At 45.8% G+C, this 25,909-nt stretch overlaps 1 protein-coding gene across 1 annotated transcript in view; it reads left to right on the top strand.

Moving 5' to 3' along the window:
- Positions 1–21,757, top strand: part of VPS35 (VPS35 retromer complex component) — a 35,156-nt gene extending 13,399 nt beyond the window's left edge. Inside the window, exons 9-17 of the mRNA XM_055297977.2 lie at positions 1,273–1,369; positions 1,471–1,619; positions 3,455–3,662; positions 4,067–4,222; positions 7,078–7,200; positions 18,855–19,034; positions 19,535–19,774; positions 20,155–20,298; positions 21,387–21,757. Coding sequence (XP_055153952.1) covers positions 1,273–1,369; positions 1,471–1,619; positions 3,455–3,662; positions 4,067–4,222; positions 7,078–7,200; positions 18,855–19,034; positions 19,535–19,774; positions 20,155–20,298; positions 21,387–21,566 — 1,477 coding nt within the window. The 3' untranslated portion in view covers positions 21,567–21,757. The remainder of the gene's footprint in view (positions 1–1,272; positions 1,370–1,470; positions 1,620–3,454; positions 3,663–4,066; positions 4,223–7,077; positions 7,201–18,854; positions 19,035–19,534; positions 19,775–20,154; positions 20,299–21,386) is intronic.
- Positions 21,758–25,909: the final 4,152 nt, after the last annotated feature.

The following is a 25,909-nucleotide window of genomic DNA, read 5'->3' as shown; positions in this document are numbered from 1 at the left end:
GCCCAGCTAATTTTTGTATTTTTAGTAGAGACAGTGTTTTTCCAGGTTGGCTAGGCTGGTCTCAAACTCCTGAGCTCAAATGATCCGCCTGCCTCGGCTTCCCAAAGTGCTGGGATTACAGACATGAGCCACTGCGCTTGGCCAATCGGTGACTTTTTTGCAGCCATGTTGTGTGGTAGTACATAATATCTGTCTTACACTTGTAAGCATTGTCATGAAACCAGAAACCTAAGAGAAGATTTATTTCTGCAGATACCTTTTGTATGTTTTTTAAAAAACTAAGTTATTAGTTTTAAAGTCTTGAGAATTTAGATAACAAATTTTTCCAAATTATCAGCTCAATCCTGGGCAGCAAAAATTCCATACTTATCAGGCCCACTCTTAAAGGAGGCTACTAACTGGATTTTCCTGAGTTGCCTGTAATGTCACTTACACATCTGTGTCAGTAGTGATGCTTCTGGGCATAGCAAAATGTGGATGTAGTTGTGACTCTGACAAACAGATAATGATAATGAAACATATTATTTTGAGTAATTTAAGATGTGGGAAATAAAAGTTAATTTTATGAATTTTAGACTTAGCTGTATTTCAAGCTTTAGTAAAAATGCAGTATCTTAAAATAGTCTATGTACTTCTATTTTTTAAAGGTTATTTATTTAAATCATGGTTGTTGAATACATTTGTCACTTTAATGCATTTCTGTCCATATCTACTTAATTATGCTTCAAAGAGTTTGAGAGAATTATCTTGTTGAAAATCTACTTACTATGGTATGAAATAAGAATGCTGATGAAAAAGGTTTCATTGGCAAAAGTGTTTAGTTAAAAATGAATTGAGGAGTCCGGGTGCAGTGGCTCACATCTGTAATCCTAGCACTTTCGGAGGCCAAGGAGGGAGGCTTGCTTGAGTCCAGGTCAGTACCACCCTGGGCAACATGGTGAAACCCCATCACTACAGAAAACACAAAAATTAGCTGGGTATGGTGGCACATGCTGTTAGCCCCAGCTACTCAGGAGGCTGAGGTGGAAGGAGGATGGCCTGAGCCCAGCAGGTGGAGGTTTCATTGAGTGGAGAGTATGTGACTGCACTCCAGCCCTGGCGACAGAGCGAGACTCTGTCTCAAAAAAAAAAAAAAAAAACCTTTTGGGCTCATACAAAATATAGAAAAGCAATAAAGAATAAGATGTCATCCATGATCTCACTACCCAAACCCTATATCTTTTAAAATAAAGGGTTTTTTTTTTTCTTTTTTCTTTTTTTTTTTTTTTTTAGATTAGCTTTATTTGCTCACCGTGAAGATGGACCTGGAATCCCAGCAGATATTAAACTTTTCGATATATTTTCACAGCAGGTGGCTACAGTGATACAGGTTTGTGTAGCATTTCTCCTAAGTTCTGAAAATTTTGAAACTTCTCTGCCTTCCTTTTACAATTGTTTAAAATAAATTGTGTGGTTTTCTAAACATTCCAGTCTAGACAAGACATGCCTTCAGAGGATGTTGTATCTTTACAAGTCTCTCTCATTAATCTTGCCATGAAATGTTACCCTGATCGTGTGGACTATGTTGATAAAGTTCTAGAAACAACAGTGGAGATATTCAATAAGCTCAACCTTGAACAGTAAGTCAGTTACATTTTTGTAAAAATCCTCATAAAGATATTTTTGTCCTAGATTTGCTTTTCTTTCTCAATTGTTTTTTGAACTGCTGGCATTTGTCTTGTTTTAATCATGCATTAAGATTGTCATCCTTAGCACTATTAGGGGCAGAAAGTAGTGACCAATTACTTGGTTTTTTTTATATTAATGAAAGTGTGGTACCTATGGACCGTAGGCAGTCTTCAGGGACCAGTGTCTCCAGTTTGGATCCCTTTCTGTGTATCAGGGGCATCCAATCTTTTGGCTTCCCTGGGCCACATTGGAAGAAACATTTCCTTGGGCCACACATAAAATACACTAACACTAACGATAGCTGATGAGCTTAAAAAAAAAAAAAATCCCAAAACACTCATAATGTTTTAAGAAAGTTTACGAATTTGTGTTGGGCCGCATTCAAGGCCATCCTGGGCTGCATGCGGCCTGTGGGCTTCTGGTTGGACAAGCTTGCATGTGAATGAGTTTGTTCTTAAACTGGTAAGGAAACTTTGTCAGGCAGTATTTATTTCCATAAGTAGTGTTTTCCTACGAATGAGCACATGGTGAAAAATGAGGGGCTATGTATATTTAAGGTGCAGAATTAAATTGGTTTAAATATCTTTTCTATTTTGAGCTTTGATTTAAAGGAAATATCAACAGTACTATTTCCAACTCGAAGCCTCCTCAGCTGTTCTGTCCTAGACCTATGGCGTCCTCTAGTGGCCACTATGGGCAGCTCTGATCCTGTTACCTTCCCCAGCAGTTCCCTTCCTGCCCCATTCCCCACTGCTGTCAACTTGGGTCAAGCCAGGCCTGCCTCCCCCTGACATATTCTTCAGAATTTTACCTCATGTAATCTTCCTCCTTTCTATCTCTCTTCCAGTGGTTTACCTGCATCAAGAAAATTTCTTCTTTTTTTCCTCCCTTTGTGTTACCCTTTTTCTTTTGGTCATTTTTGGTTTTGTGTGTGTGCGAACTGAAAACAAGTCCAGATATGGAATGATAAGTGTGAGAGAAAATTAAATGATGTACCAGGTGTGGTGGCTTGCACCTGTAATCCCAGCTATTCAGGAGGCTGAGGTGGGAGAATCAGAGTCCAGGAGATTGAGAACAGCCTGGGCAACATAGCGAGACCCCGTCTCTAGTAAAAAATAAAATAAAAAATAAAAAATATTTAAATTAAAAAAACTAAATGATGTATCTATGTCTTTCTCCCCAAGTGAATTTTAAAGTAAAAATAGACAAAATAATTGGAAATAACAACCTCTAAAGAGGTTGTAATAAATGCCCCAATATGCCTCAATATCTACAGAATTATTTTACTAACGACTACCTAAAAGTCAGTCAGCCTGTTTTTCCTTAATCACCAACATCCGATGCAGAAGAAATAGTTTATGTATTTTTCTATTGTGTCGAATTCCTGGTTTTGCATGGAGTTTCTTTCCTACTTATTTTCATCATGAATATACAATACTTGTTGGCTGCCCCCTGGGAACCAAACTACCACTTAAAATACTTCCCTTAGAAATGTCATCGAATTCTAGACAGTCATCATAACTGTAGCTATACCATCTGTTCATGAGTTGGAAACTGTATCTAGTTTTGTATGAACAGAAAAATAATAGATGAATATATATTTGTGTTTAGATAAGCATTTTTATCCTCTTGAAAGGAGGTTGTTATAGTCTTCTGTGGTGGTGTGATTCACTTGACCCATTTCCTTTAATGTGTAATGAAAAATTTCAAATTCTTATGGAACAAGTGCTATTTGTGTATAGAAAGTTAATTTTATTCATTAGGACTTCTGTTTTTCTTTTTGTAGTATTGCTACCAGTAGTGCAGTTTCAAAGGAACTCACCAGACTTTTGAAAATACCAGTTGACACTTACAACAATATTTTAACAGTCTTGAAATTAAAACATTTTCACCCACTCTTTGAATACTTTGACTACGAGTCCAGAAAGGGCATGAGTTGTTATGTGCTTAGTAATGTTCTGGATTATAACACAGAAATTGTCTCTCAAGACCAGGTAAGAGAATACCTACGTGCTATTTTAGGGAAACAGTGTTACACTTTTAGACTTTGGACCTAGATACCTGAGATGGGAGGGGAGGGTAATTCAATACTAAATAAAATTTAGAAGTAACTTATTCGTTATATAAATTAAAAATTGAAGATGTATAAAGAATTATAAAAGATTTATAATTCCACCAGATAGAGAATAACTACTGTTAATTAACATTTTGTGCATATCTTTCCAGACTTTTGTCTGCATATGTGTGTATGACATACATGTGTATCGACTTTCTCACCACAAAAAGGAATGTCTTGTTGATACTGTATTTTAATTTTATAACTGGAAACACTTTTGACAGTGGCTTTATATGCCAGTGGTTTCACGTCAGTGGGTTTCTTGTGCCTTGCATGTTACAGGTGGATTCCATAATGAATTTGGTATCCACGTTGATTCAAGATCAGCCAGATCAACCTGTAGAAGACCCTGATCCAGAAGATTTTGCTGATGAGCAGAGCCTTGTGGGTCGCTTCATTCATCTGCTGCACTCTGAGGACCCTGACCAGCAGTACTTGGTATGAGTTTACCCTTAGTATATCCCCGTATCAGCTCCTAGTGAAATCACATGTTCAAGTGCTTAAAATGGTTTAATTCACTTTCTGGTCTTAGATGGTTTTGAAGGAATTGCAACTGAATTAAAGATTCACTTAAACCTGGGAGGCGGAGGTTGCAGTGAGCCGAGATTGTGCCACTGCACTCCAGCCTGGACAACAGAGCGAGACTCCATCTCAAAAAAAAAAAAAAAGAGATTCATGGCATCCATGGGCCTTTACTTTATGTATAAACACATAATTGTTTGTAAACTTCTGGAGCATGTGAGTAACAATTCAGTTGCTCTGATTTCTTTTGAAGACCATCTGAGAATTACAAAAAAGTCTGTCTTCTTTTACTTGAGTGCCCATAATTATTCCATGTTCATTTTTTTCTGAACTATGTATTGCTTATAATAAACTTTATAAGAAATACAATTCTTATATTTAATTTTACTTTTCCAAATTCACAAGTATAAATTATATTTGTCATATTGAAAATGTTTTTGTTTTTTGATGAAAGATTTAAAAATTCATTTTGCCTTTTTCTTAACTTTTTTTTCTGATAAAGAACAATCACATGAGGTTCTCTCTTTATTATTAGTCCACAGGGAATCTTTGTGAAATGGATAAAACATGTTGCCTGAGTAGGGGTATCAGTGACTGATAATAGATAGGTAGTTTATTTTAGTGAAGGGTTAGCATGGTTGACTGCTTAATTTATTGTTTGGGCAAAGTAGTTTAACCATTCTTGGATGCATAAGGCTGTTAGGCTGCTATGATGAAAAAGACATTTGCTTAAGGACGTCCTGACTGTCTCATCTCTTTCTGTTGACTTTCTTCATTGTAGTTGACACTCCTGTACTGCTTCATAATCAGTGTGAAATAAGAGGCTGACTTCTGTTGATAATGTGATGGTCTTTGTCTTGGTTGAGTGACAAACATTCCAGGACTGTGGCGTTGTGCTTTGTGAGCTATATGATCTGTACAGAGTGACTGAGTATTTTAACTGATTCTCTTATGTTTCTATGTGAGATTGTGTGTATCTGTGTGTTTTCATTCTCTATTGCATACCAAATGTAGTAGTTAGAAACTATGCCTTCCGGCTGGGCATGGTGGCTCGCATCTATAATCCTAACACTTTGGGAGGCTGAGGTGGATGGATCACCTGAGTTCAGGAGTTCAAGACTAGCATGGCCAACACAGTGAAACCCCATCTCTACTAAAAATACAAAAAATTAGCTGGGCATGGTGGTGGGTAACAAGAGTGAAACTCTGTCTCAAAAAAAAGTATGCCTTCTGCATGTGGCTGATTGGTTATTCCCATGTATGGAGATCTTTAATGATAGGGTCATTAGCTCTGGCTGCCCCTAGGGGAAATGCATTCTCTTATTCATCTACCATATCAGGAATTTCACAAAACCTGAATGCCATTGTGTCACATATACTAAAAATATTTTATAAACTCTGTGTTTTTCTTGTAATTTTTCTGAATTGGCTCTATGTTGTGCCATTTCAGAAAAAAAAAATCCAAGAAAAACACAGAATTCATGGAATATTTCACAAGTAGCTCTTTTAAAGTATGTTAGCATTTTCCTTGACTTAAATGGTCTTAATATTTTTTTGAATGAGGAGATATGATGTACCAGTAATATGCATATAGTTGTTCTGTATCATAATAATAGTTAATATTACTGAGCATATGCCTTGTGCTAAGTAGTGGTGAGACTTCACATGTGTCACTTGATCTTCCCAACAACCTTAGGAGTTTATAGAAACTTGTGGCTAAGAGAAGGTAAATAATTTGCCCAAGGCCACACATTTAATAAGTATTAGCATCTGCTTTTAAATGTGAGTCTCTTAGCCGGGCGTGGTGGCTCAAGCCTGTAATCCCAGCACTTTGGGAGGCCGAGGCGGGCGAATCACGAGGTCAGGAGATCAAGACCATCCTGGCTAACACGGTGAAACCCCGTCTCTACTAAAAACACAAAAAATTAGCCGGGCGTGGTGGCGGGCACCTGTATTCCCAGCTACTCGGGAGGCTGAGGCAGGAGAATGGCATGAACCCAGGAGGTGGAGGTTGCGGTGAGCCGAGATCACGCCACTGCACTCCAGCCTGGGGGACAGAGAAAGACTCCGTCTCAAAAAAAAAAAAAAAAAAAATGTGAGTCTCTTGAGTATCTTCACAGCCTGTTTTTTTTTCTCTTTTCTTCTTTTTTCTTTTCTGTGATGGAATCTTGTTCTGTCACCCAGGCTGGAGTGCAGTGTCGTGATCCCAGCTTACTGCAACCTCCATCTCCTGGATTCAAGCAATTCTCCTGCCTCAACCTCCTCCGTAGCTGAGATTACAGGTGTGCGCCACCACGCCCAGCTAATTTTTGTATTTTTAGTAGAGACAGGGTTTCCCTGTGTTGGCCAGGCTGGTCTTGAACTCCTGACCTCAACTGATCTGTCCACCTTCGGCCTCCCAAAGTGCTGGGATTACAGACATGAGTCACCACACCTGGCCAGAGCCTACATTCTTTATCAGTGCAGCATACTTTGCACATGTGTGTATGAAAATATATTTAAATATATCTTTGCTTCTAACTCACTACCTTGGTCAGGTTATACAACCTCTCTGAAACTCAGTCTTCCCCATTTGTGAAATGGAATTGTATCTGTCTCTGGGTTGTTGTGACAACTTGAGGAGATAAGAAATATGTAAATTGCCTACCATAAGGTATGGTACATTGTATATATTCACAAAATGTTAGCAATGATTATTAGAGCCCACATTTATTTCACAAATGATTAATCATAGTTTGGAAATTTTTTTTTCTTTAATGCTTTTGGGTCAGATTTTGAACACAGCACGAAAACATTTTGGAGCTGGTGGAAATCAGCGGATTCGCTTCACACTGCCACCTTTGGTATTTGCAGCTTACCAGCTGGCTTTTCGATATAAAGAGAATTCTAAAGTGGTGAGTTTACTTTTAAGTATTTAGGTACTTTTTTTCCTTTTTCATCACTCTGAGTGTGTGTGTGTTTGTTTTATATTATAAAAAATTTCAAACATACAAAAATAGACAGTGGTATAATAAAATCCCATTTTCGCCAACTCTCTGTTACTTATCCTGTGTTAAGCGTTCCTGACGGTGATGTTGGTGGATCACATACTAACTGAGGGATCACATAAAAGGCACTTAGAAATGCAAGATTAAAGCAGTGTGACTTTATGCGGAAACTCTTTCCTAGGTTCTAATTCAGGTTAGCTTTAAAACCTAAGGAGAGGGCCTAGCACTGCAGTCATTTCTCTCTAAAGGCATATCATTGAATAATATCATGAGTTGTGGGCAGCTTTTTATGAACTTTTTTCTTCCTCAAAATGGAACCATGGCTTGAGTCTTCATGGTGTAGTTTTGAAGAAAATACCTCAAGCTCATGTACCTGAAAGTTGGACAGTCAGGTTAATGTTAAGGAACAACCTCAGTAACTTAATTTTGTTTGTTTGTTTGTTTTGCGATAGGGTCTCATTCTGTTGCCCAGGCTGGAGTACAGTGGCTCAGTCTTGGCTCACTGCAACCTCCAACTCCTGGGTTCAAGCGATTCTTGTGTGTCAGCCTCCTAAGTAGCCGGGATTACAGGTGTGCACCACCATGCCCAGCTAATTTTTGTATTTTTAGTAGAGACAGGGTCTTGCCACATTGACCAGCTGGTCTCGAACTTGTGGCCTCAAGTGATCCTCCTGCCTCAGCCTCTCAAAGTGCTAGGATTGTAGGTGTGAACCACTGCACCCGGCCTCAGTACAGACTTGATTTTCTCATAATAGAGAAAAAAGATGTATGCAGTAGACCTACCAGCATGAAACAGCAGCTTTTGGCCAATTTTTATTAGGCCAGCGTATCATTCACTCTTTACCAGCATTTATGGATAGGAATTTGTGAATATAACAATAAAAATAGCAACCAGCCTACATTACAAAGCCATAGTAATTAAAACAGTATGGTAATATGGTACTGGCATAAAAACAGACACATAGACCAATGGAACAGAATAGAGAGTCTAGAAATAAACCCACACATATGCAATAAACTAATCTTTCATAAGAACACCAAGAATACACAAGGGGGAAAAAAATGATCTCTTCAAGAAATAGCATTGGGAAAGTTGGATATCCACGTGCAGAAGAATGGAATTGGACTCTTATCTTATACCATATATAATAATGAACTCAAAATGGATTAAAGACCTGAAACCATAAAGCTCCTACAAGAAAACATAGGGAAAAACCTCCTTGTCATTGGTCAATGATTTTTTGGATATGAAACCAAAAACCTACGCAACCAAAGCAAAAATAAGTTTAAAAATAAGCAAAAACTAAGTTTAAAATAAGCTTAAAATAAGCAAAAATAAGTTTAAGCAAAAATAAGTTTAATAAACTAAAAAGCTTCTGTACAACAAAGGAAACAAGCAGCAGAGTGAAGGGACAGGCAATGGAATGGGGGAGAATATTTGCAAACTATACATCTGAAAAGTGGCCAATATCTAAAATATATATGGAACGCAACTCAATAGCAAGCAAATGAATAACTTGATTTAAAAATGAGCAAAGGATCTGAATAGACATTTTTCCAAAGAAGACATACAGGTTGCCAACTGGTATATGAACAGATGTTCAACATCATTTATCAGGAAAATGTAAATCAAAACCACTATGAGATGTCACCTCACGTCTGTCAGAATAACTGTTACCAAAAAAACAGAAAATCAAGTGTTGGCAGGGATGTAGAGAAATGGGAATGCTGTTTATTGTTGGTGGGAATATAAATTAGTGTAGCCATTATGGAAAACAGTATGGAGGTTCCTCAGAAAACTGAAACTAGAACTACCATGTGACCCTGCAGTCCCACATCTAGTTATGTATTCAAAGGAAAGGAAATCAGTATCTCAAAGAGATACCTGCAATCCCATGTTTATTGCAGCATTATTCACAATGGCTGAGATATGGAAACAACCTTAGTGTCCATCGATAGATGAGTAAAGAAATTGTGTATATATGTGTCTGTATATGTGTGTATATGTATGTATGTACACACATATTCTCTTTTTTTTTTTTTTTTTTTTTTTTTTGAGACGGAGTCTCGCTCTGTCGCCCAGGCTGGAGTGCAGTGGCGCAATCTCGGCTCACTGCAAGCTCCGCTTCCCAGGTTCACGCCATTCTCCTGCCTCAGCCTCTCCAAGTAGCTGGGACTACAGGCGCCCACCACCACGCCCGGCTAATTGTTTTGTATTTTTAGTAGAGACGGGATTTCGCCGTGGTCTCGATCTCCTGACCTCGTGATCCGCCCGCCTCGGCCTCCCAAAGTGCTGGGATTACAAGCGTGAGCCACCGCGCCCGGCTGTACACACATATTCTCTACATAGTAGAATAATACTCAGCTATAGAAATGAAGAAAATCTTGCCATTTATGACAACAGGGGTTAATCTGGAGGACATTATTCTAAGTAAAATAAGCCAAACACAGAAAGGCAAATACTGTATCACTTCATTTATATGTAGAATTGTTTTTTAAGTTGAATTCATCCAGCCTGGGTAACATAGCAAGACCCAATCTCTATTAAAAAATAAAAAGGCCGGGTGTGGCGGCTCACGCCTCTAATCCCAGCACTTTGGGAGGCTGAGGCAGGTGGTTCACCTGAGGTTGGCAGTTCGAGAACAGCCTGACCAACATGGAGAAACCCCGTCTCTACTGAAAATACAAAATTAGCTGGGCGTGGTGGCGCATGCCTGTAGTCCCAGCTACTCGGGAGGCTGAGGCAGGAGAATCACTTGAACTTGGGATGCAGAGGTTGTGGTGAGCTGAGATCGTGCCATTGGGCATCAGCCTGGGCAACGAGTGAAACTCGTCTAAAAAAAAAAAAAATTAAAAAATTAGCCAGGTGTGGTGGTACACGCCTATAGTCCTACCTACTCAAGAGGCTAGGGCAGGGCCGGGTGTGGTGGCTCACACCTGTGATCCTAGCACTTTGGGAGGCTGAGGTGGGCGGGTCATCTGAGATCAGGAGTTTGAGACCAGCCTGGCCAACATGGTGAAACCCTGTCTCTACTAAAAATACAAAAATTAGCCAGGCGTGAGGGCACATGCCTGTAATGCCAGCTACTCAGGAAGCTGAGGCAGGAGAATCACTTGAACCCGGGAGGCAGAGGTTGCAGTAAGCCGAGATCGCGCCACTGCACTCCAGCCTGGGTGACAAAGCAAGACTCCGTCTCAAAAAAAAGAGGCTAGGGCAGGAGGACACCTTGAGCCCAGGAGTTGGAGGCTGCAGTGAGTTATGATTGTGCTTTTGCGCTCCGGCCTGGGTAACAAAGGGAGAACCAGTCACTAAAAAAAAAGGTTGGACTTGTGTAAGCAAAGACTAAAACAGTAGTTGCCAAAGAATACAAACTTTCAGTTATAAGATAAGAAAATTCTGGGGATCGGTTACCGAGTGGGAACTTCTGCAAATCCTGACTTTTGTCAGTTCGCGCCCCGCACAAGATGTCCTGCCGGCGGTGCGATTGCTCCCGTTGCTTCGAGGGGAAACTGAGGCCAGTTAGTCCGGGCACTTACCCGCAGCTAGTTAAGGACTAGACTCTGATGGGGACGCCTGTTATGACCTCAATGGCCTGTAGAATCTTGGAGGCCGCCTCCGACCTAAGCCCAAAAAGCACATGGTCGGGCTCACAGGAGGCGGCCGGAGGTGAAAACAGCCAACGCTTTACAACGACGCTGTGCGGGGCACTTCGTGTGTGTCATCCCGTCTCATCCTCGGGTGATGGGAACTGTTCATTCGGGAAAATTGCAAACAACTAAATACCCCTCACCAGGAGTTGGCCCATTATAGCAACTCTGAGACCTCTCTACCGCAGGCTCTTAAAATGGGGCTGCAATCTACTCGGCTTGCTGCTGCCCCCGCCGCGGACTGCCTGGGACTGCCGGCGCCCGCCACCGCTGCCTGCCTTTTCTCCTTTGGATGCAGGCACGCGTTCGCCATCTTGGCCACGCTGGTCGCCAGCCCCTGACGCCGAGTGCTCTGCCCGCCTCAGCCTCCCGAGGTACTGGGACTACAGACGGAGTCTCGCTCACCCAGTGCTCGGTGTTGCCCGGGCTGGAGGGCGGTGGCGTGGTCTGGCCTCGCGGCAGCCTCTACCCCCCGGCCGCCTGCCTTGGCCTGCCAGGGTGCTGGGATTGCAGCCCCTGCCCGGCCGCCGCCCCATCTGGAAGGTGGGGAGCGCCTCTGCCCGGCCGCCCCGTCTGGGAGGTGAGGAGCACCTCTGCCCGGCCGCCCCGTCTGGGAAGTGAGGAGCGCCTCTGCCCGGCCGCCCCGTCTGGGAAGTGAGGAGCGCCTCTGCCCGGCCACCCACCGTCTGGGAAGTGAGGAGCGCCTCTGCCCGGCCACCCACCGTCTGGGAAGTGAGGAGCGCCTCTCCCCGGCCACCCACCGTCTGGGAAGTGAGGAGCGCCTCTGCCCGGCCACCCACCGTCTGGGAAGTGAGGAGCGCCTCTGCCCGGCCACCCATCGTCTGGGAAGTGAGGAGTGCCTCTGCCCGGCCTCCCATCGTCTGGGAGGTGAGGAGCGCCTCTGCCCGGCCGCCCCGTCCGGGAGGAAGTGAGGAGCGCCTCTGCCCGGCCGCCCCGTCCGGGAAGAAGTGAGGAGCGCCTCTGCCCGGCCACCCACCGTCTGGGAAGTGAGGAGCGCCTCTGCCCGGCCACCCACCATCTGGGAAGTGAGGAGCGCCTCTCCCCGGCCACCCACCGTCTGGGAAGTGAGGAGCGCCTCTGCCCGGCCACCCACCGTCTGGGAAGTGAGGAGCGCCTCTGCCCGGCCACCCACCGTCTGGGAAGTGAGGAGCGCCTCTGCCCGGCCACCCACCGTCTGGGAAGTGAGGAGCGCCTCTGCCCGGCCACCCACCGTCTGGGAAGTGGGGAGCGCCTCTGCCCGGCCAACCAGCGTCTGGGAAGTGAGGAGCGCCTCTGCCCGGCCGCCCCGTCCGGGAAGAAGTGAGGAGCGCCTCTGCCCGGCCGCCCCGCCCGGGAAGAAGTGAGGAGCGCCTCTGCCCGGCCGCCCCGTCCGGGAAGAAGTGAGGAGCGCCTCTGCCCGGCCGCCCCGTCCGGGAAGAAGTGAGGAGCACCTCTGCCCGGCCGCCCCCGTCTGGGAAGAAGTGAGGAGCGCCTCTGCCCGGCCGCCCCGTCTGGGAAGTGAGGAGCGCCTCTGCCCGGCCGCCCCGTCCAGGAAGAAATGAGGAGCGCCTCTGCCCGGGCGCCCCATCCGGGAAGAAGTGAGGAGCGCCTCTGCCCGGCCGCCCCATCCGGGAAGAAGTGAGGAGCGCCTCTGCCCGGCCACCCACCGTCTGGGAAGTGAGGAGCGCCTCTGCCCGGCCGCCCCGTCTGGGAAGTGAGGAGCGCCTCTGCCCGGCCGCCCCGTCTGGGAAGTGAGGAGCGCCTCTGCCCGGCCGCCCCGTCTGGGAAGTGAGCAGCGCCTCTGCCAGGCCGCCCCGTCCGGGAAGAAGTGAGGAGCGCCTCTGCCCGGCCGCCCCGTCCGGGAGGAAGTGAGGAGCGCCTCTGCCCGGCTGCCCCGCCCGGGAAGAAGTGAGGAGCTCCTCTGCCCGGCCGCCCCGTCCGGGAAGAAGTGAGGAGCGCCTCTGCCCGGCCGCCCCGTCTGGGAAGTGAGGAGCGCCTCTGCCCGGCCGCCCCGTCCGGGAAGAAATGAGGAGCGCCTCTGCCCGGGCGCCCCGTCCAGGAAGAAGTGAGGAGCGCCTCTGCCCGGCCGCCCCGTCCGGGAAGAAGTGAGGAGCGCCTCTGCCCGGCCGCCCCGTCTGGGAAGTGAGGAGCGCCTGTGCCCGGCCGCCCCGTCCGGGAAGAAATGAGGAGCGCCTCTGCCCGGGCGCCCCATCCGGGAAGAAGTGAGGAGTGCCTCTGCCCGGCCGCCCCATCCGGGAAGAAGTGAGGATCGCCTCTGCCCGGCCACCCATCGTCTGGGAAGTGAGGAGCGCCTCTGCCCGGCCACCCACCGTCTGGGAAGTGAGGAGCGCCTCTGCCCGGCCGCCCCGTCTGGGAAGTGAGGAGCACCTCTGCCCGGCCACCCACCGTCTGGGAAGTGAGGAGCGCCTCTGCCCGGCCACCCACCGTCTGGGAAGTGAGGAGCGCCTCTGCCCAGCCACCCACCGTCTGGGAAGTGAGGAGCGCCTCTGCCCGGCCACCCACCGTCTGGGAAGTGAGGAGCGCCTCTGCCCGGCCACCCACCGTCTGGGAAGTGAGGAGCGCCTCTCCCCGGCCACCCACCGTCTGGGAAGTGAGGAGCGCCTCTGCCCGGCCGCCCCGTCCGGGAAGAAGTGAGGAGCGCCTCTGCCCGGCCGCCCCGTCTGGGAAGTGAGGAGCGCCTGTGCCCGGCCGCCCCGTCCGGGAAGAAATGAGGAGCGCCTCTGCCCGGCCACCCATCGTCTGGGAAGTGAGGAGCGCCTCTGCCCGGCCACCCACCGTCTGGGAAGTGAGGAGCGCCTCTGCCCGGCCGCCCCGTCTGGGAAGTGAGGAGCACCTCTGCCCGGCCACCCACCGTCTGGGAAGTGAGGAGCGCCTCTGCCCGGCCACCCACCGTCTGGGAAGTGAGGAGCGCCTCTGCCCGGCCACCCACCGTCTGGGAAGTGAGGAGCGCCTCTGCCCGGCCACCCACCGTCTGGGAAGTGAGGAGCGCCTCTGCCCGGCCACCCACCGTCTGGGAAGTGAGGAGCGCCTCTCCCCGGCCACCCACCGTCTGGGAAGTGAGGAGCGCCTCTGCCCGGCCGCCCCGTCTGGGAAGTGAGGAGCGCCTCTGCCCGGCCACCCATCGTCTGGGAAGTGAGGAGCGCCTCTGCCCGGCCACCCACCGTCTGGGAAGTGAGGAGCGCCTCTCCCCGGCCACCCACCGTCTGGGAAGTGAGGAGCGCCTCTGCCCGGCCGCCCCGTCTGGGAAGTGAGGAGCGCCTCTGCCCGGCCACCCATCGTCTGGGAAGTGAGGAGCGCCTCTGCCCGGCCACCCATCGTCTGGGAAGTGAGGAGCGCCTCTGCCCGGCCGCCCCGTCTGGGAAGTGAGGAGCGCCTCTGCCCGGCCACCCATCGTCTGGGAAGTGAGGAGCGCCTCTGCCCGGCCACCCATCGTCTGGGAAGTGAGGAGCACCTCTGCCCGGCCACCCTGTCTGGGAAGTGAGGAGCGCCTCTGCCCGGCCGCCCCGTCTGGGAAGTGAGGAGCGCCTCTGCCCGGCCACCCATCGTCTGGGAAGTGAGGAGCGCCTCTGCCCGGCCTCCCATCGTCTGGGAGGTGAGGAGCGCCTCTGCCCGGCCGCCCCGTCCGGGAGGAAGTGAGGAGCGCCTCTGCCCGGCCGCCCCGTCCGGGAAGAAGTGAGGAGCGCCTCTGCCCGGCCGCCCTGTCTGGAAAGAAGTGAGGAGCGCCTCTGCCCGGCCGCCCCGTCTGGGAAGTGAGGAGCGCCTCTGCCCGGCCGCCCCGTCCGGGAAGAAATGAGGAGCGCCTCTGCCCGGGCGCCCCATCCGGGAAGAAGTGAGGAGCGCCTCTGCACAGCCACCCATCGTCTGGGAAGTGAGGAGCGCCTCTGCCCGGCCACCCACCGTCTGGGAAGTGAGGAGCGCCTCTGCCCGGCCGCCCCGTCCGGGAAGAAGTGAGGAGCGCCTCTGCCCGGCCGCCCCGTCCGGGAAGAAGTGAGGAGCGCCTCTGCCCGGCCGCCCCGTCCGGGAAGAAGTGAGGAGCGCCTCTGCCCGGCCGCCCCGTCTGGGAGGTGAGGAGCGCCTCTGCCCGGCCACCCATCGTCTGGGAGGTGAGGAGCGCGTCTGTCCGGCCACCCATCATCTGGAAAGTGAGGAGCGCCTCTGCCCGGCTGCCCCATCTGGGAAGTGAGGAGTGCCTCTGCCCGGACACCCATCGTCTGGGAGGTGAGGAGCGCCTCTGCCCGGCCGCCCATCGTCTGGGAAGTGAGGAGCGCCTCTGCCCGGCCACCCATCGTTTGGGAAGTGGGGAGCGCCTCTGCCCGATCACCCATCGTCTGGGAAGTGAGGAGCGCCTCTGCCTGGCCACCTATCGTCTGGGAAGAAGTGAGGAGCGTCTCTGCCTGGCCGCCCCGTCTGGGAAGTGAGGAGCCCCTCTGCCCGGCCGCCCCGTGTCTGGGTAGAAGTGAGGAGCTCCTCTGCCTGGCCACTCCGTCTGGGAGGTCTACCACGGAGGCCAAAAGCAATGTGGGGGCTGGACGTGGTGGCTCACGCCTGTGGTCCCGGCACTCTGGGGGGTGAGGCGGGTTGATCACTTCGGGCTAGGAGTTCGAGACCAGTCTGGCCAACTTGGCGAAACATGAAGAATACAACAGACAAACCAAGCAACCAACTCAATGACAACAAAACAGGTCTACCCTGGAGTCATACTCTAATTTTTTCTATTTTCCTCCCTTTCTGATCCTTTATCCCACTTTCTTTTTCTTCCTCTTCCTTCTCCCTCTTCTTTGTCAAATAGAGGATTGAGTTATTATCACTGATCCATATAAAGTCCCTCTCTCATTTATTTTAACTCCCACCCCCATTTCTATTCCCCGACTTCCCATGTGCAACCTTCCTAATATGTTTGATACGCATCTTTTTGTTTGTATGTATTTTTAGAAAATGTTTATTGTTTTTGTATGCAAAAAAAATTAAAAAAAATAAAAAATAAAAAAAAAAAAAAAAAGAAAATTCTGGGGATCAAATCAATTTAGGGCAAATAAATAAAAGTAACTAGCCTTTACTTATTTACTAGCATTTCTTACTGTGTTGTCATGCACTGTGCCAAGGTCTATGACTGCCACTGTCACTTTTTTTTTTTTTTTTTTGAGTCAAGGTCTTTGTCGCCCAGACTGGGATACAGTGGTATGATTATGGCTCACTGCAGCTTCGAACTCTTAGGCTCAAGAGATCCTTCCATTTCAGCCTCCTGAGTAGCTGGGACTACAAGCATGTGCCACCACACTGGCTAATTCTTTATTTTTTGTAGAGACAGAGTCTCACCATGTTGCCTATGGTGGTCTGAAACTCTTGGACTCAAGCAATCCTCCTGCCTCTTTGGCCTCCCTGAGTGTTGGGATTACAGGCATGAGCCACCATGCCCAGCCTCTCGCCATCTTTTAAAAATGAAGAGAACTGGCCGGGCGCGGTGGCTCACGCCTGTAATCCCAGCACTTTGGAGGCCGAGGCAGGCGGATCACGAGGTCAGGAGATTGAGACCATTTTGGCTAACACGGTGAAACCCCATCTCTACTAAAAATACAAAAAATTAGCCGGGCGCGGTGGCGGGCGCCTGTAGTCCCAGCTACTTGGGAGGCTGAGGCAGGAGAATGGTGTGAACCCGGGAGGCAGAGCTTGCAGTGAGCTGAGATCGCGCCATTGCAGTCCAGCCAGGGCGACAGAGTGAGACTCCGTCTCAAAAACAAAAAACAAAACAAAACAAAAAAAAAAATGAAGAGAACTGATTGCTTTAACAAGAAGAAATTTGGATAGTCAATCATGATAAAATACTTAACCTCACTTGTAATTACAACAGCTAACCTTTTAAGAAATCAAATTGGCAAAGAGAAATGAAAAATAAGGTTCAGCAATGGTGATGGTGTGATGAAAATTCATTCCCATCTAATGTTGGCAGTGTGAATTACTATAATAGTTCTAGGAAGTTGGCAGTATGTAAGTAGGGTGTTAAAATATCCAATAATTTTACTTGCAAGTGGAATTCCAAGAATTTATACTAAGGGAATAATTAGGGTCTCAATAAAGCTTAGTGTATATAGAACATTCATTGTAATATTAGAGATTATTTCTAAAAGGGAATAGTTAAATAAATTATGCCATAGCCAGTCTCCATAATATTTTCTAGTCATTAAAATGATTTCGAATTAGTATCGGGAAAATTGTTAGGACAACATAAGTGAAAGAAAAATTAGAGCTGGGCGCAGTGGCTCATGCCTGTAATCCTAGCACTTTGGGAGGCTGAGGCAGGCGGATCACCTGAGGTCTGGAGTTTGAGAAAAGCCTGACCAATATGGAGAAACCCCGTCTCTACTAAAAATACAAAATTAGCTGGGTGTGGTGGCCCATGCCTGTAATCCCAGCTATTCGGTAGGCTGAGGCAGGAGAATCACTTGAACCTGGGAGGTGGAGTTTGTGGCGAGCTGAGATCATGCCATTGCACTCCAGCCTGGGCAGCAAGACGGAAACTTCCTCTCAAAAAAAAAAAAAAAAAAAAAAAGAAAAGAAAAATTAGATACAAATTACTTGAAGTGTGAATCAATTTTGTTTTAACTCTCAAGAAAATAAGGGCTAGATGCAGTGGCTCATGCCAGTAATCCTAGCACTTTGGGAGGCTGAGATGGGTGGATCACTTGAGGTCAGCAGTTCAAGACTAGCCTGGCCAATAAGGTGAAACCCCTTCTCTACTAAAAATACACAAATTAGCAGGGCGTGGTGGCGCGCTTGTAATCCCAGCTACTGAGGAGGCTGAGGCAGAAGAATGGCTTGAACCCAGGAGGCAGAGGTGGCAGTGAGCCGAGATCGCGCCAAAGAGAAAAAAGAAAACCACACACAAAAATGCCAGTTACATTACATTTACATAGAAAAAAAGAAACATTTAGCATCCAAATGTTACCAATGATTATCCCTGGGTGGTAGATTTAGGGATGATGTGTGGATGATTTTGTGTATTTTTCTAATTTTCTCCAATTTGGGAATGTAACTTACAAATCAGAAAAAACAATTTTATCAGCCAGGTGTGATGGCTCATGCCTGTAATCCCAACACTTCGGGAGGCTGAGGCGGGAGGTTTGCTCGGGGCCAGTAGTTCAAGATCAGCCTGGGCAACAGAATGAGACCCTGTCTCTCCAAAAAAAAATAAAAATTAGCCAGGTGTGGTGATGCGAGCCTGTAGTCCTAGCTATTCGGGAGTCTTGAGGTGGGAGCATCACTTGAACCCAGGAGTTCAAGGCTGCAATGAGCTGTGATCACACCACTGCACTCCAGCTGGATAACAGAGCTTATTAAAAAAAAAAAAAGGAAAGATAAAACAGGTTGGGTGCGGTGGCTCACGCCTGTGATCCCAGCACTTTGGGAGGCTGAGGCGGGCGGATCGCTTGAGGTCAGGAGTTACCAGCCTGGCCAACTTGGTGAAACCCCACCCCTACTAAAAATAGAAAATTAGCTGGGTGCGGTGGCAGGCACCTGTAATCCCAGCTACTCGGGAGGCTGAGGCAGGAGAATCACTTGAATCCAAGAGACGGAGGTTGCAATGAGCCAAGATTGCGCCACTGCACTCCAGCCTGGGCAACAAGAGCAAAACTCTGTCTCAAAAGGAAAAAACAAATACCAAATACATTAACATTGCAAAGGCGATTTAACCTCAAATGATGTTTTGAGAAGACATCCTGCTTGATTTACTTGTTTGCCCTATAACTGAAACAGAAGGAAAATGACAGGAAAACTGTGCACCCAACTTACTGCATTCACTATTTTGTTCTATTAAAAGTTTTAAATAAAATGGATATCCTGGAACAAGTTAATTTTGAACGTAAGGTAACTTAAAATGTTCTTTCTTGTTTTAGGATGACAAATGGGAAAAGAAATGCCAGAAGATTTTTTCATTTGCCCACCAGACTATCAGTGCTTTGATCAAAGCAGAGCTGGCAGAATTGCCCTTAAGACTTTTTCTTCAAGGAGCACTAGCTGCTGGGGAAATTGGTTTTGAAAATCATGAAACAGTCGCATATGAATTCATGTCCCAGGTGATTATCTGTTTTTTCTGCGTTGTCACGTCAGTTCTGCTGGGTTCAGTTGCTTGTTTGCAGGCATGGTGGTAATGCACATGAATTTGCTCTTCTTTTACTGAATATGTGACTACCACCTTCCCACCATTATGGAACCTATTAATATTATTGTCGTAATTGACTGGTGTTGATCATTTGCTGATGAAATCTAAGATTTCCAAGTGGGTCATGGTAAAAGTGTTTCATGGAACATGAAATTTGGGAAATGCACTCAATTCCCAAAATTCAGTTTGGGAACCCTGGGTTAAACAAAGTTGAAAGAAGTTTCTTTATTGCAACTTTTTAGCTTTTTTTCCATCTCAGCTGTGTCCCGTGGCTCTCAGGAGAGGGTGCAGCATGTTCTGATATGAAGGCTGCAGAAGTCTCACAGGATGGAGGTTTGGTGACAAGTACTTTGGAAAATGCTCAACTAGAGGATGGTTGGTCCTTGAAAGTCCTTTCTGCTTTGTGTTCACTAGGCATTTTCTCTGTATGAAGATGAAATCAGTGATTCCAAAGCACAGCTAGCTGCCATCACCTTGATCATTGGCACTTTTGAAAGGATGAAGTGCTTCAGTGAAGAGAATCACGAACCTCTGAGGACTCAGTGTGCCCTTGCTGCATCCAAACTTCTAAAGAAACCTGATCAGGGCCGAGCTGTGAGCACCTGTGCACATCTCTTCTGGTCTGGCAGAAACACGGACAAAAATGGAGAGGAGGTAAGGTCATTCCTGACTGCATGATAGCAGACAGGATCGCTAACAGGGATCAGTTGTCATGGCCTTGTGTTCTGGAGGCGAAACATTTGGGGTGCTTGGAAATCTGATGAACAAAATTGCTTTGTTTTGTTAAAAAAGAGAGTCTCATCCTGTAGTGAAGCCTCTGCTTTGAGGATATTGTAACATAGCAAGTTCAAACCGCTACCTGTTTTTAAAAAGATACAGCTGTAAACTTCGAAACAAGAAAGAGGAGAATGAAAAGGATTTAAATTTGTTGTGTCCCTTTAAAACATGAAAGAGCACGGTAGTGTTGTGTTTCTTTGTATGAAAACGGGATGTTTCATTAATCTCTTCACTGTCCCCCTGCCCTTTTATTTTAGCTTCACGGAGGCAAGAGGGTAATGGAGTGCCTAAAGAAAGCTCTAAAAATAGCAAATCAGTGCATGGACCCCTCTCTACAAGTGCAGCTTTTTATAGAAATTCTGAACAGATATATCTATTTTTATGAAAAGGAAAATGATGCGGTAAGTGAATTAGTAAAGTGTTGTTAATAAACTAATATTTTCCCTTCCTACTCTTAGGAGATTTGATATGTACAAAAGTTTATCATTCTGATACTTTAATCACTGTTCATTTAAAAAATATAAAATAATTTACAGATGTCAAATAATAGGCTAATTTGTCATAATGTTCTAGTTTAAGATAATTCGTAGGCTGGGCGTGGTGGCTCATGCCTGTAATCCCAGCACTTTGGGAGGCCAAGGCAGGCAGATCACCTGAGGTCAGGAGTTTGAAACCAGCCTGGCCAACATGGTGAAACCCCACCTCTACTAAAAATACAAAAATTAGCCAGGCGTGGTGGCAGGCGCCTGTAATCCCAGCTACTTGGAAGCCTGAGGCAGGAGAATCACTTGAACCTGGGAGGTGGAGGCTGCAGTGAGCCAAGACTGTGCCATTGCACTCCTGCCTGGGCAACAAGAGTGAAACTCCATCTCAAAAATAATAATAATAATAATAATATAATAATAATTCCTAAACGCAGTATCCTTTTAGCAATACAGTTTTGGTCAAGATTCGTAAGTTAAATAAAATTTTGGTTGTTTTTCTTTTTTTGACAGAGTCTGGCTCTGTCACCCAGGCTGGAGTGCAGTGGCACAATCTCAGCTCATTGCAACTTCTGCCTCCCAGGTTCAAGCAATTCTCATGCCTCAGCCTCCTGAATAGCTGGTATTATAGGCGCCCGGCACCACGCCCAGCTAATTTTTGTATTTTTAGTAGAGGTGGGGTTCCACCATGTTGGCCAGGCTGGTCTCAAAACTCCTGACTTCAAGTGATCTGCCCACCTCAGCCTCCTAAAGTGCTGGGAGTACAGGGATGAGCCACTGCGCCGGGCCAATTTTGCTTGTATGAAAGGGTTTTTTGTGTTTTTTTTTTTTTTTTTTTGATAGTCAGTAATTGTTCAAACTAGGAATTGTATCCCCATCTTTCTTTTTTCATAATTACTCAGGGAATTGATGAGCGTAACAGAAACTCCTCAAAACAGTTTTATTAAATTGCCTTTCATTTTTTGTAGTACATGCTTGATCATGAATTTGTACATATTCTTTTGTAGGTAACAATTCAGGTTTTAAACCAGCTTATCCAAAAGATTCGAGAAGACCTCCCGAATCTTGAATCCAGTGAAGAAACAGAGCAGATTAACAAACATTTTCATAACACACTGGAGCATTTGCGCTTGCGGCGGGAATCACCAGAATCTGAGGGGCCAATTTATGAAGGTCTCATCCTTTAAAAAGGAAACAGCTCACCATACTCCTTTCCATGTACATCCAGTGAGGGTTTTATTACGCTAGGTTTCCCTTCCATAGATTGTGCCTTTCAGAAATGCTGAGGTAGGTTTCCCGTTTCTTACCTGTGATGTGTTTTACCCAGCACCTCCGGACACTCACCTTCAGGACCTTAATAAAATTATTCACTTGGTAAGTGTTCAAGTCTTTCTGATCACCCCAAGTAGCATGACTGATCTGCTATTTAAAATTCCTGTGATCTTTAAAAAAAAAAAAAAAAAAAAAACCCACAAAAAAACCCACAAGCACTTATCTTGGCTACTAATGAAGCTCTCCTTCTTTTTTTTTTTGTTTGTTTGTTTGCTTCATTGTTCATTGTGTATTTTCTTCATTCCTGGGGAGTACTAACCCAAAAGTGTCTGTCTCTCTTGTTTTCTAGTCCAATTTGAGATTAATTTAGAAGAAAGGAATAGTGTATGTGAAATTCATCTTGGGCTTTTCCCTAAATTGCAAGATAAGGCCATGTGTAAGATTTTCCCTAAAACTAGAATATATTAATGCATGTTTGAGAATTTTAAAGCACCATGGTCAAAACCAGAAGCTATATTTTGCATATTTGGACTCAGCCATCCATTAAGAACCTACGTTGTCCTCTGGACATATTTATCAATATAATTGGGTTTTAAATAGTATAAAAGAAAATTTGTGATCTATATAATTTATGTATCACCTTCATTGTAAATTTAGCAGGAAATGCATCACAATTATGATTTTTTTTTTTTTGCACCAGTGAAACAATAAAGATGCTATTAACAATTTTGGAGCTTTTTTCCCCTTTCATACTATCTTTAATTGATAAAAAGAACTAGTAGAATGGCTATAGAGTTTAATAGTCATTCTCATATATTCACAGAGCTCACTTAACTCTAGTTTTAAGCACTTGTTGAGCAAGGCAGCATCTACTCTTTTTAGTCATTTATACCCCTTTTCTTTCCTCAACTTTACCCTGCTTTTCCCAAGGCATGTTAAATTCACATAAACCTTCCAAAGGCTCACCACCGATACTAGTTACCTACTATATAATAAACCATCCCAAAACTTAGTGTCTTAAAACAGCAAATATTTATCTCACAGGTCTCTGGATCAGGAATTTGGGAGCAGCTTAGCTGGTGGTTCTGGCGAAGAGTGTGGTATAAGGTTGCAAGCAAGATACTGGTTGGGGCTGCAGTCATCTGATGCTTTGACTGCTGGGGCTGACTTTTCTGCTCACTGACTTGGCTGTTAGGCAGAGGCCTCAGTTCCTCTCCTTGACGGCCCTTCCATAGAGTTCCTCACAGCATGGTGGCTGGCTTTCCCCTGAGTATGAAAGCAAGAAGGAAACCACAGTGCCTTTCAGTGGCCTCCCCGTGGAAGTGACATGCTCATTTTTGCCTTATTCTGTAAGTGGGGAGTCACTAAGTCTAGCCTATATTCAAGGGTAAGGAGAATTAAGCTCCACCTCTTGAAGGGAGAATTTATAGACATTTTCAAATGACTATATCACTTAACCCCTCACCATCTGCCCTCCCATTGCTAGCACTTGATGACTAGCCCTTGCTGGGCTTTACATGAACAGATGTTTCCCAAAGTTATAAAATTAGTACCACTAAAATGTATCAAATGTTAAGCCATTCTGTGCTATGTCATAGTCCAGCAAACCCTTTCTGTTCTTTGCAGGTGTTAGTTTACCCCGTATAAACCTGATTATGGCTTGACATGTCCATATTATTTACATGTTTTGTGAAATACAACGGGAATAGTAGAAAAGACATGAGTCGAGAATACTTGAAGAGGTTGGTTTGCAAGTAAAATAATGTCAGTACAGTGTGTAAATTATCTCTTATTTTCTGGGTTGAGGTAAACCCAATTTTAAAAATAATAAACCAACAAAAGTAAATAAAAGTGAAACAAAAGCACTGCTAGTATCCTTAAGTTACAGATTTTTTTTGTTGAACAAAAACTGGGTACCAGATATAGTTAGGCACTGAATCTAAAGGTGAAGAAGATCATAGTCCCTAGCTTCAAGAACGTTATTCTGCTGTGAAGACAGACCCGTAGTTACAGAAGATGGTAAGGGTATGCCCAGGAGAGCAGTGAAGAAGAGCTTTGAGGGATTGGAGATGGGGAAGTTCTCCAGAGGGTTGTATGAATTCTCATGGAATGTCAAGTCCAATAGTTGATTTAGTCTTCTGAGGCCAGTGCTTTGGCCTGCAGTCCCAGGCTACTCAGATAGAACCATGGGCTGAAGCAAGTTATACTCTTGGCTGTCTGTAGTGAAATAGATACTTAGAAATTGACTTAGCATTTAAAACCTTTTATAGCAATTTGACAGAGTAATTTTATGTCTATTGGATGTAATAAACATTTGGCTTTGTGTTTTGTGTGTCTGCTATTCCCTGTTCTCCTTTTTTAGTAATTTTTATTGTATCTTACAAAAAAGTACCTGTCCTTAATTGGGGTGTGGTGGGGAATCCTTCACAGGTGGATGGAAACGCTGAACCAGGGCAAGCTTGGTGCTGAATGGCATTAAATTCCAAGACTAGGGGATAGCTCAGGAGGACACATCTAGGAAGATGCTGTGACTGGATGAGAGATGCCTGCCGTATAGACTTTCCTACCGTCCCTTTCCTGTCTCCACCCAGGAAACCAGTGATTCTTAGAGTCCAGATGATCCCTTCTTTGCCTAGAAATTCATGTTTCTCACTCATCCTCAATCCTGAAATTGGTGGTCATCAGGTTAATGAACTGCGAAAACACCCTGTCCATTAACAGCCCTTGCTGATACACACAGCTCAAAGAGAGAGGCGTTTGAGTTGATCAGGCATCAGAGCACCTAGAAGGAGAATGATGAGCACTTGTAGTGTACAGTTCATGTGCAACTCTCAGAGCCACTGAGAAATGTGACAGACCTCAAGGAATAAATGCACCACCACAGGCACTGAGGGGATTTAAACACAAAGTCTAGGTTCCAGAGGGGTCTTCTGTTACATTTGCTGTCTCATTCAGAGACCTCAAAGTAATAAGCTCAAGCAGAAAGGATTTCCCAACAGAATTGTCTTTGACAATGGGAATTCCAGACTGCATATTGTAAATGAAAGGTAGAGGAATCTGTGCAGGAGATCTTCCTGTTTGCTGGGGTTGGTCCTATGGGGATGCTGTGGGCATGGACAACAGACACTGATTCAGGTGCCGGTATCTATACATTTGCTGTACACTTGAATTCCCGAGAGTAGTGACTTGCCTTAGGTTTGATTAAAGACAAATGTTTCCTGGCTTGTGGTCTTGTATTGCTGATTACTCCAGTAGGGCACCCTGCATTGTCCAACAAAATGGTCCATGCTTCCAAAATCTCCGGAGATGGACTGTATAGTTTTTTGAGACAGAGTCTTGCTCTGTCACCCAAGCAGGAGTGCAGTGGCACGATCTTGGCTCACTGCAACCTCCGCCTCCCTGGTTCAAGCGATTCTCCTGCCTCAGCCTCCCGAGTAGCTGGGATTACAGGCGTGCACCGCCATGCCTGGCTAATTTTTGTATTTTTAGTAGAGACGGGGGTTTCACCATGTTGGCCAGGCTGGTCACGAACTTCTGACCTTTTGATCCACCTGGCTCAGCCTCCCAAAGTGCTGGAATTACAGGCATGAGCCATCTTGCCCAGCCAGATTGTATATTGTGCCACTCATTGCTGTGTTCAGCCTTGTGTCAGTAGTGTCTTCAAATAAGTAAAATCTTAGGCTGTGACTTAAATCCATTTTCACTTAGCGAAATAGAATAACAAACCTTCGGACGCTTCGTAACTGTTGGGAAAGGGCTATTATCAATTGTGTTTCAGAGTCAAACTATAAATTACTTCCCAAGGTTAGTTTGACCTATGCCCAGGAATGAACAAGGACAGCTTAAAGGTTAGAAAATGGAGTCAGTTGGGTCTGATATCTTTCACTGTCATAATTTCCTCAGTTACAATTGTTTCTAAAGGTGGTTTCAAATGCTTTGCTGACCTCCCATAAACAAGGATGTGCCAATTGTAACTTCAGTTCTGCAATTCAACTCTAGCTCCCAAAACTAAAGTCCATTGAATTGCATACTGATTGATAATGCTCATTACGAGTTTATCTTCCCATGTGCAGAGCAAAGACAAGAGGAGATCAGCCATTCCTCTACCTACCCAGAGACGTTGCACTGGAAAGGAGCCATATCTTCTGGTATGGTTTTGCAAATGTAAAATGTAAAATCTATGCACACTGACAGGAAGGGAGAAAGAAAAAAAATAAAAGAGGGAGGGTAACAAAGTAAAATGTAAAATCCGCCTGAT

The sequence above is a fragment of the Symphalangus syndactylus genome, chromosome 11 (genome assembly GCF_028878055.3).
Source record: "Symphalangus syndactylus isolate Jambi chromosome 11, NHGRI_mSymSyn1-v2.1_pri, whole genome shotgun sequence".
NCBI lineage: Eukaryota > Metazoa > Chordata > Mammalia > Primates > Hylobatidae > Symphalangus > Symphalangus syndactylus.
This window is presented reverse-complemented; position numbering and strand designations above follow the sequence as displayed.